The sequence below is a fragment of the Chroicocephalus ridibundus genome, chromosome 29, assembly GCF_963924245.1.
Source record: "Chroicocephalus ridibundus chromosome 29, bChrRid1.1, whole genome shotgun sequence".
NCBI classification, from domain to species: domain Eukaryota; kingdom Metazoa; phylum Chordata; class Aves; order Charadriiformes; family Laridae; genus Chroicocephalus; species Chroicocephalus ridibundus.
In genome coordinates, this window is record NC_086312.1 from 27,783 (window position 1) to 43,278 (window position 15,496).

General features: G+C 66.1%; 1 protein-coding gene across 5 annotated transcripts; it reads left to right on the forward strand.

Moving 5' to 3' along the window:
* Positions 1-375: 375 nt before the first annotated feature.
* Positions 376-15,303, forward strand: RASAL3 (RAS protein activator like 3). Of its 5 annotated transcripts, XM_063319041.1 has the most exons (20): positions 376-505; positions 2,461-2,875; positions 4,396-4,514; positions 4,635-4,719; positions 7,196-7,249; positions 7,702-7,790; positions 7,884-7,972; positions 8,047-8,179; positions 9,014-9,112; positions 9,831-10,367; positions 11,089-11,233; positions 11,421-11,565; positions 12,155-12,391; positions 12,850-13,051; positions 13,193-13,302; positions 13,901-14,213; positions 14,296-14,427; positions 14,513-14,712; positions 14,829-14,904; positions 14,980-15,303. In XM_063319041.1, exons 2-20 carry the CDS (start codon positions 2,461-2,463, stop codon positions 15,127-15,129), a joined length of 3,330 nt encoding a protein of 1,109 aa, XP_063175111.1. In that variant the 5' UTR covers positions 376-505; the 3' UTR covers positions 15,130-15,303. The 5 variants fall into 5 exon arrangements, with proteins under 5 accessions (XP_063175111.1, XP_063175112.1, XP_063175108.1 ...); XM_063319042.1 differs by lacking the exon at positions 7,196-7,249 and having other exon boundaries at positions 13,193-13,296; XM_063319038.1 differs by lacking the exon at positions 7,196-7,249 and having other exon boundaries at positions 14,829-15,303.
* Positions 15,304-15,496: the final 193 nt, after the last annotated feature.

Consider the following 15,496-nt stretch of genomic DNA (forward strand, 5'->3'; position numbering starts at 1 on the left):
GGGCTGGGTGCTGTGGCACACATGCGTGTGCACGCACACGTGTGCCGTGTGCCCAGGCAACACTGTCCCCCCGTAACCCGCCTTGAAGACCCCGCATGACCCCCCAGAAGACCCCCCCACACACACCTCCATACCCCTCCCCCCAGATGGGCACCCGGTCCCCAGAGGTGCCCCATGCTGCACCCCACATGGTGGCACCCAGCCACTGTCATTTCCCCGCACCCGTTCACTCTGAAACCTAATGATGGCATTTTAGCTGGAGGCAGGCAACCGGCCACCAAGGTAGCCAGCCCCCCGCTGTAGGGTGGCCCGGCGTGGCTCACCCTTCTCGGCGTGGCCCGAGCCGTGGCCGAGCGCGAGCCCTGGCCGAATTGGGAGCGTAGATAACATCATCGGGGCAGAGGCGGAGGTGAGGGTGTGACTGAAACTCCCGCTTGGGTCACATGGGGAAGCCACGACAGGAACCGGGGCGGCCGGGTGCCGGAGCAGGCAGAGAACAGCCGAGGTACCGCGGGGGACCGGGGGGGGGGGCGGGGGGGGCCACCCTGGGTGATGCTCCAGCCTCGGGGGCGCCGAGGGGGCGCGGGGTGCTGGGGCGGGGTGAAGCGGCGCCCCGAGGTGCGGGGGGTGCTGCAGGGGAGGGTACGGGTGACGGGGTGCTGGAGGGTGCTGCGAATTGGGGTGGGGACCCCAAAAATGGTGCCACGCATCCCCCTGCCCCCCTCCCTCCCCCCCCACCGCCTTCCTCCTCCAGGGTCTGGGCACCCACCGCAGCTCAGCTCTCGGGTGCTGGCACCCCAAAATTGGCGGGCGCCAAAGCGACGGGCACCCACGGCTCACTTCCAGCCCAAGGCCATGGCGGGGGGGTGCGTGTGGCGCGGCAAGGAGGTTTTGGGGTGCTACAGGTCCCCTGGACCCCCACCCTGGCCTGCACCCAGTGTGTGCACCCCGGGTGCAGGTGCCGGGAGGAAATGCCGCGGCGGCGCGAGGGGAAACACAGCCGTGGCGGCGACGGAAACATCTCCGGCACCCGCCTGCGCTAGGGGCCAAGGTGGCGGCGGGCCACCTGCCGTGGGTGTCACCGTGTCCCCGGTGTCACCGAATCCCGATTCTGCCTCGCCCCCGGTGTCACCGCGCCCCGGCGGGGATGGGCGCTGCGTGGGGCAGGGGATGGCGTGGGGGGACGGCGGCGTGGGCACCCACCGGGTGGGGGACAACCCCCGTGGGCAGGGACGCCCCAGGGACAAGGGCACCCACGAGATGGGGTCCCCTCGGTGGGCAGGAGGACCTCGGGGACACGGGCACCCGCTGGGTGGGGGACCCCCTCGGTGGGCAGGGACACCCCGCGGGCAAGGGCACCCACAGGATGGGGACCCCTGGGTGGGCAGAGGGACCCGGGGGACATGGGCACCCAAAGGATGGGGACCCCTCTGTGGGCAGGGGCGCCTTGGGGACGCGGGCCCCCACAAGATGGTGACCCCCTCCAGGGGTAGGGCCACCCGGGGGGACATGGGCACCCATAGGATGGGGAACTCTCACGGGCAGGGGCACCCCAAGGTCATGGGCACCCATGAGATGGGGACCCATCAATGGGCAGGGGCACCCAGGGGACGTGGGCACCCACGAGACGGGGACCTGTCCATGGACACCCACAAGACGGGGACCCCTCTGTGGGCACAGACACCCTGGAGACGTGGGCACCCACAAGATGGGGACCCCTCGGTAGGCAGTGGCACCCCAGGGACGTGGGCACCCACAAGACCCCAGTGTACCTGGAGCACCCACGGGAACGGGGAACCTTTGGTGGGCAGGGCCACCCCACAGCAACGGGCACCCCAGGGTGCCCCAGTGGGTGCCCTGGAGGAGAGGACACAAAAAGGGGTGCTCTGGAGAAGGGCACCCGGGTAGGGGTGCCCAGATGGGGATCCCCCCAATGGGTGGGGTGCCCTGGTTGGGGGTGCCCAGGTGAGGACACCCAGATAGGGGTGCTTGGATAGGGGTGCCCAGATATGGGGGTGCCCAGATAGAGGCCCCCAGATACGGGCCCCCAGATGGGGGCACCGAGATGGGGCGCGTTGGGTGAGGGCACCCAAATAGGGGTGTCTGGGTAGGGTGTCCGTAGGGGGTGCGTGGATAGGGGCACCCAGATTGGGGTGCCGGGGCTTGGGTGCCCAGATAGAGGCACCCAGATGGGGGCGCCCAGACGGGGGGGTGCCCAGAGAGGGGTGCCTGGACGGGGGCACCCATAAAGGGGCAGTCGGAGGTGCTCGGATCGGGGTGCATGGGTGGGGAGTATCCCCAATAGGGAGACTTGGGTGGAGCACCCAAATATGGGTGACCGGGTGGGGATGCCAGGTTGGGGGTGTGCGGAGAAGGGTGCCCTTCCCACCGCTACCCACCCCACTCCCCACACCAGCCCGTGGCCACCCCGTGGCTAACGTGGCTCTCCCCGTCCCACAGATGGAGGTGGAGAAACCCCCGCTGGGACCCGAGCCACCGACTCTACTGAAGACCTACAAATGGCGAACGGCAGCACCCATGGGTGACCGGGAAGCCGAGAGGGGCACCGGCTCCCCGGGCAGCCGGCGCTGGACCCGCTTACAAGGATGGAAACGTTCCTACAGCCAACCCGAGTCCGATGGCCCCGATGATGGGGCTGGAAAGGGCAGCGCCAGTTCGGGGGCACCCAAAGCCAGCACCCGCCGGTCCCTCTTCCAACGGGCCTTTTCGGCCCCCTCCAAGGGGACCAAGGAGACACGGGGACCCGAGGGTGGGAAGGCCACCCTGCAGAAGTACCTGCGCTCCATGTCCAAGAGGAAGGGTCATGTGGAGAGCGGTGCCAGGGCTGAGCAGGTGCCCCATGATGCTGTCCCAGGTAGGGGGTGATGGGGAGGGTGGGGGTCAGGGTGCTGGTGGTGGGTGGGGGTGCTGGGTTGGGGGTGAGGGGTGACGGGCTGGGGGATGATGGGTGGTAGGTGGTTGTTGGTGATGGGTTGGGTGGGTGATGGGTGATGATGACGGGTTGCGGGGGTGATAGGTGGTTGGCGATGATGGTGGGTGGTGGATTAGGGGTGACGGGTGACGATGATGGGTGATCAATTGAGAGGTGGTGGGTGATGATGATGATGGGTGGTGATGATGGCTGACAGGTGATGATGATGGGTGACGGACTGAGGGGTGATGGTTGGTGATGATGGGTGACGGATTAGGGTTGGTGGGTGATGATGATGGGTGATGGATTAAGGGTGGTGGGTAGCGGGTGATGAGGATGGGTGACGGATTGAGGGGTGGTGGGTGATGAGGATGGGTGCTGGATTAGGGGTGGTGGGTGATGATGATGGGTGATGGGCTGGGGGTGATGGGTGGGGCATGATAATGCTGGGCGGTGGGTGAAGATGATGGGTGATGAGTTGGAGGCGATGGATGATGGGTTGGGGGCTGATGGGTGGTGGGCAATGGAAATGGGTGACGATCTGGGATGCAATGGGTGATGGGTGATGGGTTGGGAGCAATGGGTCGTGGTGATGGGTGATGGGTTGGGGGGTGATGGGTGGTGGTGGGTGATGGTGACCACTGGGGTCTGGGAGATGGTGATGGGTGGGGGACGGTGGGGGGCATAAGGGGGTGCAGGATGTGGCCAGGCTTTGCTGGTGTGGGGGAGCTCCCGCTTGCAGGTGCCCTCCATGGTTGGGGGAGGCACCCATGGGTGCTGCGTGGCTGGGTCACACCTGGCCCCAGGGCCCGCTCCCGGCCACACGTGGCCCTGGTCCCCGTGTGTGCCTGGCACGGGCCTCGGTGACGGCACGTGGAGCCGTGCCAGCCCCTGCGGCACCCGGATCTGGCAAAACCGGCTTGGCTCCAGCAGGGCCACCCACGGTGCAGGCAGGGCCCTGGGGCAGGGCAGCCACCCGGGTTTGTCCCCACCACGGCACGGCCACGGCCAAGTGTGGCCCGGCATGGCCATGCTGACGGTGGCACAGCCACATGTCCCCCAGCATTGCCACCCCAATTGTTGCATGGCCACAGCCAGGTGTCCCCTGGCATCGCCACACTCATGGTGGCATCTCCAAGGCCACGTGTCCCTCAGCATCACCACACCCATGGCGGCATGGCCATGGCCATGTGTCCCCGAGGATTGCCACATCCACCATGGCACCTCCACAGCCACGTGTCCCCCAGCATCACCACACCCATGGTGGCACGGCCATGGCCATGTGTCCCCTGGCACTGCCACCCCACCCATACCGTGGCCATGGCCCCATGTGCCCTGGTGTTGTCACACCTACGGTGACACGGCCGCGGCCGCATGGCCCCTGGCACTGCCACGCTGCCCATGGGTGACGGGGGCACCATGAGCGCCCAGTCTCCCCCTAACACCCCGCTCTGCACCCCCAGCGAGCACCCATGGGACGTCATCGATCCCGCTGGCTCCAGCACCCGATGCCCAGGTGTGGGATGTCTCCAACTTCTCGTTGGTGGACGGCCATCTGGTCCTCGTGGGCAGGGAGGAGGAGGTGAGGACGTGGGGACAGAAGTCCCCTGGGCACCCAGGGCCTCGTGCCAGAGTCCCGTGGGTGCCGGGGTGCAGAGACGGGGGCTGGGGACGGCAGTGCCTGACCCCTCGGTGTCCCCAGGCTTCGTGCAGGAGCAGGAACCGGACGGGGAGCTCCACCTCTGAGAGCACCAACCTGCACCCGGCGGGCGGCAGGAGGGACCCCGGTGAGAGACCTTGCCCCGTGCCGGCACACGCTGGTGCCACGCGGTGTTGGCACGTGCTGGCGCGAGCCAGGCGGGCGCGGGTCCGGCGCGGCTCCTGTGCATGCAGCCCCTTGGGCCACGTGTCATGCCATGCGCCCTGCGGCCGTGCACCGTGCCCTGTGCCGTGCACCACGGCCATACCCCGGGCCATGCACCGTGCACTGCGCACCACGATACGCACCGTGCCGGGCACCGCGCTCTGCCCCATGCCCCCTGCCACGCAGCCTGGCTGTGCCCTGTGCCGTGCCTCGTGCCATGCACCACGCAGCGTGCCATGCACCACCGCTATGCCCTGTGCCATGCACCGTGTGACCGCGCACCATGCCCTGTGCCCTGTGCCACACACCGTGGCCGTACCCTGTGCCATGCACCGTATGACTGCGTACCATGTGTTGTGCCATGCATTATGCCATGCGCCATGCGGCCGTGCACCGTGGTCCATACCCTGTGCCGTGCACCATGCCCTGTGCCCTGTGCCATGCACCGTGGCCGTACCCCGTGCCATGCACCGTATGACCGCGTACCATGCCCTGTGCCATGCATTATGCCATGCGCCATGCGGCCGTGCACCGTGCCCCATACCCTGTGCCATGCACTGTCCCCCATGCCCTGTGCCATGCACTGTGGCCGTACCCCGTGCCATGCACTGTATGACCGTGCCCCATGCCCTGTGCCGTGCACTATGGTCATACCCTGTGCCGTGCACTATGGTCATACCCTGTGCCATGCACCGTGGCCATACCCCGTGCCATGCACCGTATGCCCGTGCCCCATGCCCTGTGCCATGCACTATGGCCATACCCCGTGCCATGCACCGGGCACCGTGCCCCATGATACGCACCGTGCCAGGCTCTATCCCATGTCCCGTGCCATGCACTGTGCCCGGTGCCGTGCACCATGGCAACACCCCGTGCCATGCACCGTGCACTGTGTACCACGATATGCACCTTGCCGGGCACCGTGCTCTGCCGCATGCCCCGTGCCACGCAGCCTGGCTGCGCCCTGTGCCGTGCCTCGTGCCCTGCCACCGTATGACCACGCACTGTGCACCGTGCCCTGTGCCACGCACCGTATGACCGTGCGCTCTGCACTGTGCACCACACCGTGCACCACGCCGTGCCCTGTGCCACGCTCCACACCGTGCGCTCTGCACCACGCCATGCCATACCCCATGCCGGGCGCCGTGCTGTGCCCCACGCCATGCCTCATGCACCATGCCAAGCCCTGTGCCATGCAGCACACCATGCCGCGTGCCCCTGTGCCGTGCACCACTCCCGCCACATGCCACGCCATGCCCCCTGCATCACATCGTGCACCACGCGCTGTGCATTGCGCCATGCCCCGTGCCATGCAGCACCCCGTGCAGCAGACCATGCCAAGCGCTGTGCCGTGCCCCACGCCACGCCTCATGCCCCACGCCATGCTCCGTGCCCCACGCCATGCCCCCGTGCCATGCACCGTGCTGTGCTGCATGCACTGTGTGCCATGCCATGCCCCGTGCCACACACCGCACCGCGCAGCAGACCATGCCAAGCCCTGCGCCGTGCACCAGGCCATGCCACGAGTGTCACGCCGTGCCACGTGCCTTGAACCACGTCGTGCTGCCTGCACTGCGTGACACACCATGCCCCACGCCATGCCCCACGCCTTGAACCGTGCCATGCCCCGCGCGCTGTGCCCCATGCCGTGCATCATGCCATGCAGCACACCCACCACCCCGAGTCCCGTGCCATGCACCACGCTGTGCCTCGTGCACCGCACCGTGCCCTGTGCCGTGCACCACATCACGCAGCATGCGCCGTGCAGCACGCCACGCCGTGCCCTGTGCCACGCAGCACACCGTGCAGCAGGCCATGCCGAGCCCTGCGCCGTGCACCACACCATGCCTCATGCCCCGCGCCGTGCCACGTGCCTTGAACCACGCCGTGCTGCCTGCACTGCGTGACGCCCCATGCCCCGTGCCCCGTGCCACACGCCGTGCCCCACGCCTTGAAGCACGCCATGCCCCACGCCGTGCCCTGTGCCATGCCCTGTGCCCTGCCGCATGCATTGTGCCCCACGCCGTGCCCCACGCCGTGCCCCGTGCCATGCCCCGCATCATGCAGCAGACCATGCCAAGCCCTGTGCCGCGCACCACGCCATGCCCCATGCCTTGAACCATGCCCCGTGCGCCGTCCCATGCCCCATGCCTTGAACCCTCCGTGCCCCATGCCTGGTGCCGTGCCCCCTGCCCCGCTCCATGCCCCACACCATGCCCCGTTCCATGCCCCATGCTTTGAATGGCGCCGTGCCCCATGCCCGGTGCCCCATGGCGAGCCAGGCGCGTGGAGGAAGCGCCGGGTGCAAGGCTGCCGTGTACCGTCACCGCTTCCTCCGCGCTGCTGCGTCGGCTGATCCCAGCGATAAACGCTTTCGGCTTCCTCCCCGCGCCCCCCAGCATCGCCGCCAGCCATGGGGCCCCGCCGCTGGCTGCTCTGCACCGCGCAGGGAGGTGAGTTACCCTCCTGGCACCCGCCTGGCACCCGCCTGGCACCGGGGACATCACCCACATGGCACCGGGATGGGCACCCTCCTGGGTGGATGCTGGCATCACCGCGTTGGGGTTGGGCACCGGGGTTGGGCACCAGTTCTGGGCACCGGAGCCAGGGCGGCAGGATCAATCCCTCTCCCCCCCTTCTCCCTTGCACCCATGAGCACCCATTTTCAGCACCCAAAGCTTGGCTCCCTCAGGGCTACAGATACGGTGAGGTGCCGGCAGGATTCGGCACCCAGAACCAGGCACCCGGGTCCTTCCTCCAGCTTTGGTTGATGTTTCCCAGTGGGGTGGGGGGGTGGGGGGGAGTACGGGTGTGTCCTGCCCCCCCCCTACACCCTGGCATGGTGTTGGGGTGCTCGGGGTGCTGGTAAGGGGTGGGGGTGTCCTGATGCTGGGTGCCCCTCCAGACCTGCTTACGGATGAGAGATGCACCCGGGGCGCCGGGAGAAGCACCGAGAGCGAGACCTCCCCCACCTCCCAGTTCAGTAATGTCAAGGTGGGTACCCCCCTCCCCCACCCCGATCCCCCCCTCCAGGGTGCTTGGTCCCACCCATGGGTGACACGGCAGCCGCCTCCTTACCCCATCCAGGGGCTGTTGTGGAAAAGGCTCCGGGAACGGAAAGGTCGTGGCGCCCCCAAAGTCGAGACGCCGGTGGCGACGGTCCCCGACGGCGAGAGGTACGGCACCGTGGAGGGTGGGGAGGGATGTGGGTGCTGGTGAGGGTGCCCCGGTGACGGTCCTGTCCCGGTAGGGTCCCCAGCCGGAGCGGTTCGCGGGAGTCGCTGCTGCCACCGCCCAGCGCGGCCGAGCTGGACCTCACCGGGGACAACGTCATCGTCCGGCCCGTGCACGGCAGCATCGTGGGCGAGAAGTTCTGCTTTCAGGTAATGGGGCTGGGTGGGTGCTCGGGGTGCCCTGGAGAAGCACCCAAGGCTCCCGTGGCGCCCTGGAGGGGCACCCCAGGCAACCTCAAGGGGAACCCAGGGCACCTACAACAACCTGGATGGGCAACGGGGGCGCCCCAGGAAGCCTGGAGAGGCACCCAGAGCACCCCGGGCAACCCGAAGGGGAACCCAGGGCACCCGTGGCGCCTTGCAGAGCCACTCAGGGCACCCATGACACCCTGGAGGGGCACCCCGGACGCCTTGGAAGGGGATCTGCAGCACCCAGAACACCCTGCACATGCACCCAGGGCACCCCGGGCAACCTAGAGAGGCTCCCAGGGCAACCTAGACAAAGTGGAGAGGGACTGAGGATGCCCAGGGCACCCACGGCACCCTGGAGGGGCACCGAGGGCACCTTGGAGGGGGACCCACAGCACCCAGAACATCCTGCACAGGCACCCAGGGGACGCAGGGCACCGTGGATGGGCACCCAGGGCACCCTAAAGTGCCCTGGAGAGACACTCAGGACACCCCAGGCAACCTAGAGAGGCACCCAGGGTGCCCAGGGCACCCCCTGGCACTCTGAAGGGTCATCCAGAGCATCCAGAGCACCCCGGGGCACCCTGGAGAGGCACCCAGAGCACCCCAACCATCCTGGAGAGGCACCTGTGGCACCCCGCAAAGGAACTCAGGGCACCCTGAAGGGTCACTCAGGGCACCCAAAAAGGATCCCCTCTTAGCCGCGGGTACCCAGAGCCCCCAGCGCAGCCCCCCCCCCCCTCCAGGCACCTTAGGGTGCCCCCCCCCAAGCCCAGACACCCTCCCTGCACCCAGATCATCACGGGCGAGGGCAGCCGGTCCTTTGGGTGCACGTCCCTGGCCGAGCGCGACCGCTGGATCGAGAACCTGCGCCGGACCGTGCAGCCCAACAAGGTGGGACCATGGGGACACCCCTGGGACACCCCTGGGACATCCCCGCCACCCCCAGGGGACGGGAACCCCCAGCACCCTGACCCGAGGGGCCACCCACTGCCCTCCTGTGTCCCCACCGGGCCCACTGGTGGGGCTGGGTGGGGAAACTGAGGCACGAATCTCCCACCCCACCTGGAGCCCTGCAGGCACCCACAGCCCTGTGTCCCCTTGTGGCCTCTTGTCTCCTGGAGGGCTTGGTTGTCCCCTCCATGTCCCCTCCTGTCCCATGGTGGATTTGGCTGTCACCCATGTCCCCCTGAGGATTCAGTTGTCCACCCGTGTCCCCATGTCCCCTCTTGTCCCTCCCGTCCCCCATGTCCTCTCCAGTCCTCCATGTCCCATCACGTCCCCATGTCCCTCCACAGAATCCCTGTCACCTCCTATTCCCCCATGTCACCTCCTGTCCCCTGTGTCCCCTCCTGTCCCTCCATGTCCTTTCCTGTCCCTCCTTGTCCCCCTCATTCCCATGTGTCCCCTCCTGTCCCTCCACGTCCCCTCCATCCCCATGTGTCCCCCCTTCATCCCCCATGTCCCCTCCTGTCCCCATTGCCCCCATCCCCACATCCACCAGCAGAATTCCCTGTCCCCTGCACCCTGTCCCCCCCAAACGCCCCTCAGATTCAGCCACACCCCCATATCCCCCATATCCCCCTTGTCCCCTTGACCCCCACCTCAACAGGACAACTGCGAGCGGCTGGAGTTGGCACTGAGCCTGTGGGTGTACGAAGCACGGGACCTGCCACCTCGGCGGCGTCTCCGTTGTCACCTCCACCTGGACGGCACCCTCTTTGCCCGTACCACCGCCAAGGTGGCCGGTCCCGATGGCGAGCTCTTTTGGGGTGAACTCTTCCAGTTGGCCGCCCTCCCACCCTCCCGTGCCCTCACTCTCGCCCTTTGCCGTGATGACCACCCCAGTCAACCAGTGGCCTCCATCACTGTCCCCTTGACCGAGTTGGCGGCCACCCGGCAGCCCTTGGAGCGCTGGTACCCACTGAGTTGTCCTGGGGGAGGCGAGCGGGTGCCGTCGGTGAGGGTGCGCGGGCGCTACCGGGAGGTGCGGGTGCTGCCCATTGTGCGTTACAAGGAGTTGGCCGAGTTCATCACCTTCCACTACCGGGAGCTGTGTGCCCGTCTGGAGCCCACCATCGCCGTACGGCACAAGGAGGAACTGGCCGGTGCCCTGGTCCGCGTCTTGCAGAGCACTGGGAAGGCCAAGGTGGAGTGGGTGCTGGCAATGGGGGATGTGGGGAGGGTGGGTGAGGGCAAGATGGGTGCTGCCTGGGGTGCTGTGGTGGGGTGGGATGGACATCATGGGTTGGAGATGCCAGGAGTTGTGGGGTGGGATGGGGTGGATGAGTGGGGTTGGATTGGGATGGGTTGGATGGGTTGGGATGGAATGGCTGGGTTTGGTTGGGTTGAGTTGGAATAGGATGGGATGCGATACGTTGTGGATGGTTTAAGTTGGGCTGTGTTGGAATGGGATGGATGAGTTGGGATGGGATAGGTTGAGATGAGATGGGTTGGGCTCGGTTGGAATGGGATGGATGAGTTGGGATGGGATGGGTTGAGATGAGATGGGTTGGGCTGGTTGGAATGGGATGGATGAGTTGGGATGGGATGGGTTGAGATGAGATGGGTTGGGCTGGTTGGAATGGGATGGATGAGTTGGGATGGGTTGAGATGAGATGGATTGGGCTGGGTTGGAATGGGATGGATGAGTTGGGATGGGTTGAGATGAGACGGGTTGGGCTGGTTGGAATGGGATGGATGAGTTGCGTTGGGATGGCGTGGAATGGCAGAGTTGGGATGGGGTTGATGGGATGGGAAACGCAATTCAGGGGAGTGCCAGGAGACCCTAGCCCTTTCCAGGATGGGCTGATCAACTCAGTCTGGGACCATGGGTGCCCACTGAGCCCTCCAACACGTCCACCCGGCAGTCATTCCTCATCGACCTCGGTGTGGCTGAGCTGGACCGTTTTGATGACCGTGAGGCACTGATCTTCCGTGAGAACACATTGGCCACCAAGGCCATCGACGAGTACATGAAACTGGTGGGGGGCAAGTACCTCCAGGACACACTGGGTAAGGCTGAACGTTACAGGTTTTTGTGGGACATTATGGAGTGTTATGGGGTGCAGGGCATGGGCAGAGCATTACAGGGCTGTAGGACACCCCCAGGACATCCATTGGGTTGTGGTGGAGGCTTGTCACAGCCATGCCCATGGTGGTGGCTTGCTGGTCCCCTTATGGGTTGTCGCTTGGTGCCCAGGTGAGGCCGTGGCCCAGCTCTGCACCTCAGATGATAGCTGCGAGGTGGATCCCAGCAAATGTGCCGGCCTTGACCTCTCTGACAACCAGAACAACCTGCAGCAGGTCTGCGAGGAGACCTTCCAGCGCATCGCTACGTCCTGCGAGTGAGTGACGGCCCCTGCGCGGGCGTGGGGTTGGGCACGGGGATGGCCATAGGGGTGGACACCTGCACAGGGATGGGCTTGGGGATGGACACCGGCATGGGAGAGGCATGGGGTGGGCACCAGCACCATGAAGACCTGGGGAACAGTCTTGGAGATGGGCATGGGCATAGGGGCGGGCTTGGGGACAGGAATGGGAATGGGCAGGAGGACAGGCACTGGCACCAGGATGGGCGTGGGGATGGCTTTGGGAACTAGCACCATCCCTGGGGGTGGCATGGGCACCAGGAAGGTGGGACAGACAGAGAGGACAGGCATGGGCACCACCCCTGGGATGGACATGGAGATGGGCACCAGGGTGAACCTGGGGACAAGCTTAGGGACAGACATGGAGGACAGAGATGGGCACCACCCCTGGGATGGGCACCAGGAAGGACCTGAGGACAACCCTGGGGACAAGCGCGGGGGACTGGCATGGGGACAAGCACAGTCATGGTGGGTACCATGTCCCACAGCGCATCATGGTGGCACACGGGGGGGCTCCAGGACCATCCACCTGCCCCAGCACCCATTGGGGTGTCTCTCCCCACAGAGCCTTCCCAGCGGAGCTGGGCGAGATCTTTGCAGCCTGGCAGGAGGAATGCGTGGCACGGGGCAAGGCACCCATCGGGCAGCGCCTGGTCTCAGCCTCCCTCTTCCTGCGGTTCCTCTGCCCCGCCATCATGTCCCCCAGCCTCTTCGGCCTTGTCCAGGAGTACCCAAGTGAGGCCACTGCCCGTACCCTCACCCTGGTGGCCAAGGTCATCCAGAACCTGGCCAACTTCACCACGTATGTCATGGCAGGGGACGGTATGGGTGGGGAGGGACATCCCCATGGGGAAGCCATGGGGCAGCGGGGACATCCCCTACATGCTGTGTGGCACGTGCCCTGGATAGTCATGGGGCAGTAGATTGTCCCCAACACACCATGGAGCCGCAGGGCCATCTCCTACATGCCATGGAACCAGCCATGGGGCAGCAGAGAACGTCTCCGCTCAATGCATGGGGTTGATGTGTCCCAGCAGCAGAGCCTCATGTGTCCTCTGTGATGGCCTGACCAATGGGTGCCTTGGTCCAAGAACATGGCAGTGTTCTCACCCATGTCCTGGCTTGTAGACAAGGTGGTGACATGGTGCAGGGACGTTGCAGTGACTTGGTCTGTGATCCCGGAGGTGGCCCGGGCTGCGGGCATGGTGGTGGCCCAGGCCATCACCTGGCTGCCAGGTAATTGGATGTTGTGGTCCCCAGGTTTGGTGAGAAGGAGGCCTACATGGGCTTCATGAATGAGTTCTTGGAGCACAACTGGAGCACCATGACAGACTTCCTGCAGAGCGTGGCCAACCCCGAGAACAGCATCCACATGGCCACCTATGACGGCTACGTGGACCTGGCTCTGGAGCTCGCCACTCTCCACCTGCTGCTCTGCGACATCTTCTCCAGCCTGGACCAGGTGCCACCATCCATTTGTCCCCGAGGGTAGCTGGCAAGACCGGCCGCCTCCTCCTCCCCACACACAGAGCTCATGTCCACTGCCCCATGGATGGTACAAGCCACCCATTGTTCCCATAATGTCCTTGTCTCATCCTGGCAGGCCACGCAGGAGGAGCTGGAGCCCCTGCCCACCATCCTCACCGCTATCAAGGAAGGGACCCCTGTCCCCGTCTCCGTCCGACTCAGCTCCACCACGGAGCGAAGGTACCGGTGGGTGAACAGGAACACACATGGGACCAAGGAGGACATGTGGGGCCAGGAAGAGCTTTGGTAGAGGGGTGACACTAGGATGGGTTTGGGGTCATTCTGGCCTTGGTTGGGTTCAGGGGATGGTTCTGGCCTTGGTGGGGTCTAGGGTGACTCTGGTCCAGAACAGGCTTGGAGTCACTGGTCCTAGCTGGGTTCAGGGCATGGTTTTGGCCCCTGATGGGTCCAGCAGATGGTTGTGGTCCAGGCAGGGGATGGTTCTGGTCCCAGTTCAGGGAATGGTGCCAGTCTGGACTGGATTTGGTGGATACTTGTGGTCCAGGCTGGGTCCAGGAGATGTTTTTGGTCCCAGCTGGATTCAGTGAGCGCTTCTGGTCCTTGACGGGTTCAGGGTGGTTCTGGTCCTGGCTGGGTGTTGGTTGACTCTGGTCCTGGCTGGGTTTGGGGTGGTTCAGGTAAAGGCTGGGGTCAGGAGATGGGTCTGATCCCAACTGGGTTTGAGGTGTCCCTGGTCCCAGCCGGATTCAGGGTGGTTCTGGCCCTCCTGGGTCTGGCACCACCCCGGTATCTGGCCGTGCCATGGCTCTATCTGCTCTCACAGCCCGGCAGAGAGCTTCAAACCAGGCTTCGTGCCACCACGGGACCTGAGCAAGCACAGCCCCCTCATCAAGAGCCAGTCCCTCATCAGCATCCGTCGCGTCCGGGGTCGGGAGGACGGGCCGGAACCGGAGCCATCACCGGCACCGGTACCGTCACCGCCGCCCAGCCGGGAACGTCGCAACGTGCAACGCACCCAGAGCGTGCCGGCGCAGAACAAAGCCGCCCGGCGCCTACGCAAGCAGAGCAGCGTCGAGCACGTGGCGGAGCCACCGGCTGAGGACAACCCGGGGTCCCTTGTCCCCCGCGACGCCCCGGTAAGCCCCGGCAGCCGCCACACCACCCTCGCGTCGGGGTGGAGGAGAATGTTGTCGTTAACGGGTGCCGCCGGTGCCGTAGGGTCGCGGGAAGATGCGCTCGTCGGCGTCGCTGCCGCGCAAATCGACGGTGCCGTGGCAGCGCTACGCGGAGGAGGCGGCGGCGGCGGCGGTGGCACAGGGCGAGCTCTACGCCATCCGCCCGCTGGAGAAGGTGACCCCGGGGTTGGTTGGGTGGCAGCCAAAGCCACCCCACTGTCTGTGTCCCCCGCATCACACCCCGCCCCGTCTCCCTCCAGTACGGGCGGTTGATCGAGGCGGTGCGGAAGGAGGTGGCGGAAAACCGGGAGAAGTTACGGCTGGCAGAGGCGCGGGCCGGGGAGATGGAGGTCCAGCAGCGCGGGTTGCGGCAGGAGCAGGGGCAGCACCGAGAGCAGCTGGAGCGGCTCCGGCAGCAGCTGGAGGAGGCGAATGCCCGCGCGGCCAATTTGGGGGCCAGGTAGGGGTGGGGAGTGGATGTCCCACGCCAATGGGTGTCCCCAACCAGTGGGTGCCCCCAACCAGTGGGTGCCCCACTAGCGGGTGGGGATCTCGGCTCACTCCCAACCCCGTTAGGCTGACGGCGGCTGAAGGCACCAGGAAGAAGGACCTGGAGAGGCTGAAGACCAGCGAGGAGAAGAGCCGAGAGCTGGTAAGAGCCGGGAGGCGGGTGCACCCACGGGTGACAAGAGGGACGCGGGTGGGGGCTGACGCGGTCCCCTCGCAGGAGAGACGGCTGTCGGCGCTGGAGAGGGAGCAGGCGGAGCTGCGGGCTGCCATCGCCCAAGCTCTGGGCCACCCCGGGAGGACGGGACGCCGGGTGCTGGCACGGGGTTGGGACGAGAGCGGTGACGATGCTCAGGCCACCAGCGTGTAACCGGCTATCCCAATGTCCCCAACGCGTCCCTGCAGCCCAGTCACCCACCATCTCCTGGGTCTTTCCGAAGGGGTGTCCCCTCCCCAGGCAATAAACAGTGTTGGTGTCCCCGTCAGAAGGTGCCTGGCTGTGTCCTGCCACCGCCTGGGGCCCTGTCCTCAACCCCATCCTGTCCCCAGCACCCTACGCCTGCCTGGGACATCCCAGGACCTGGGGCGGTGACAGGGATGTCAGGGCCATGGGGACTCCTGGGGACATGCTCGTGGAGACCCTTTGGGGCGGTGACAGGGATGGCAGTGCCATGGGGACCTGGAGCAGACCCATGGGGACCTGGGGCAGTGACAGGGATGGCAGGGCCGTGGGGACC

Bases quoted from the DNA above. Each gene is read 5' to 3' on its own strand.
- RASAL3 (XM_063319038.1), top strand. From the start codon at position 2,461: ATGGAGGTGGAGAAACCCCCGCTGGGACCCGAGCCACCGACTCTACTG. The intron at 4,720-7,701 runs GTGAGAGACCTT...GTGCCCCTCCAG, and splicing joins GGGCGGCAGGAGGGACCCCG to ACCTGCTTACGGATGAGAGA. The intron at 7,791-7,883 runs GTGGGTACCCCC...TACCCCATCCAG, and splicing joins CCCAGTTCAGTAATGTCAAG to GGGCTGTTGTGGAAAAGGCT.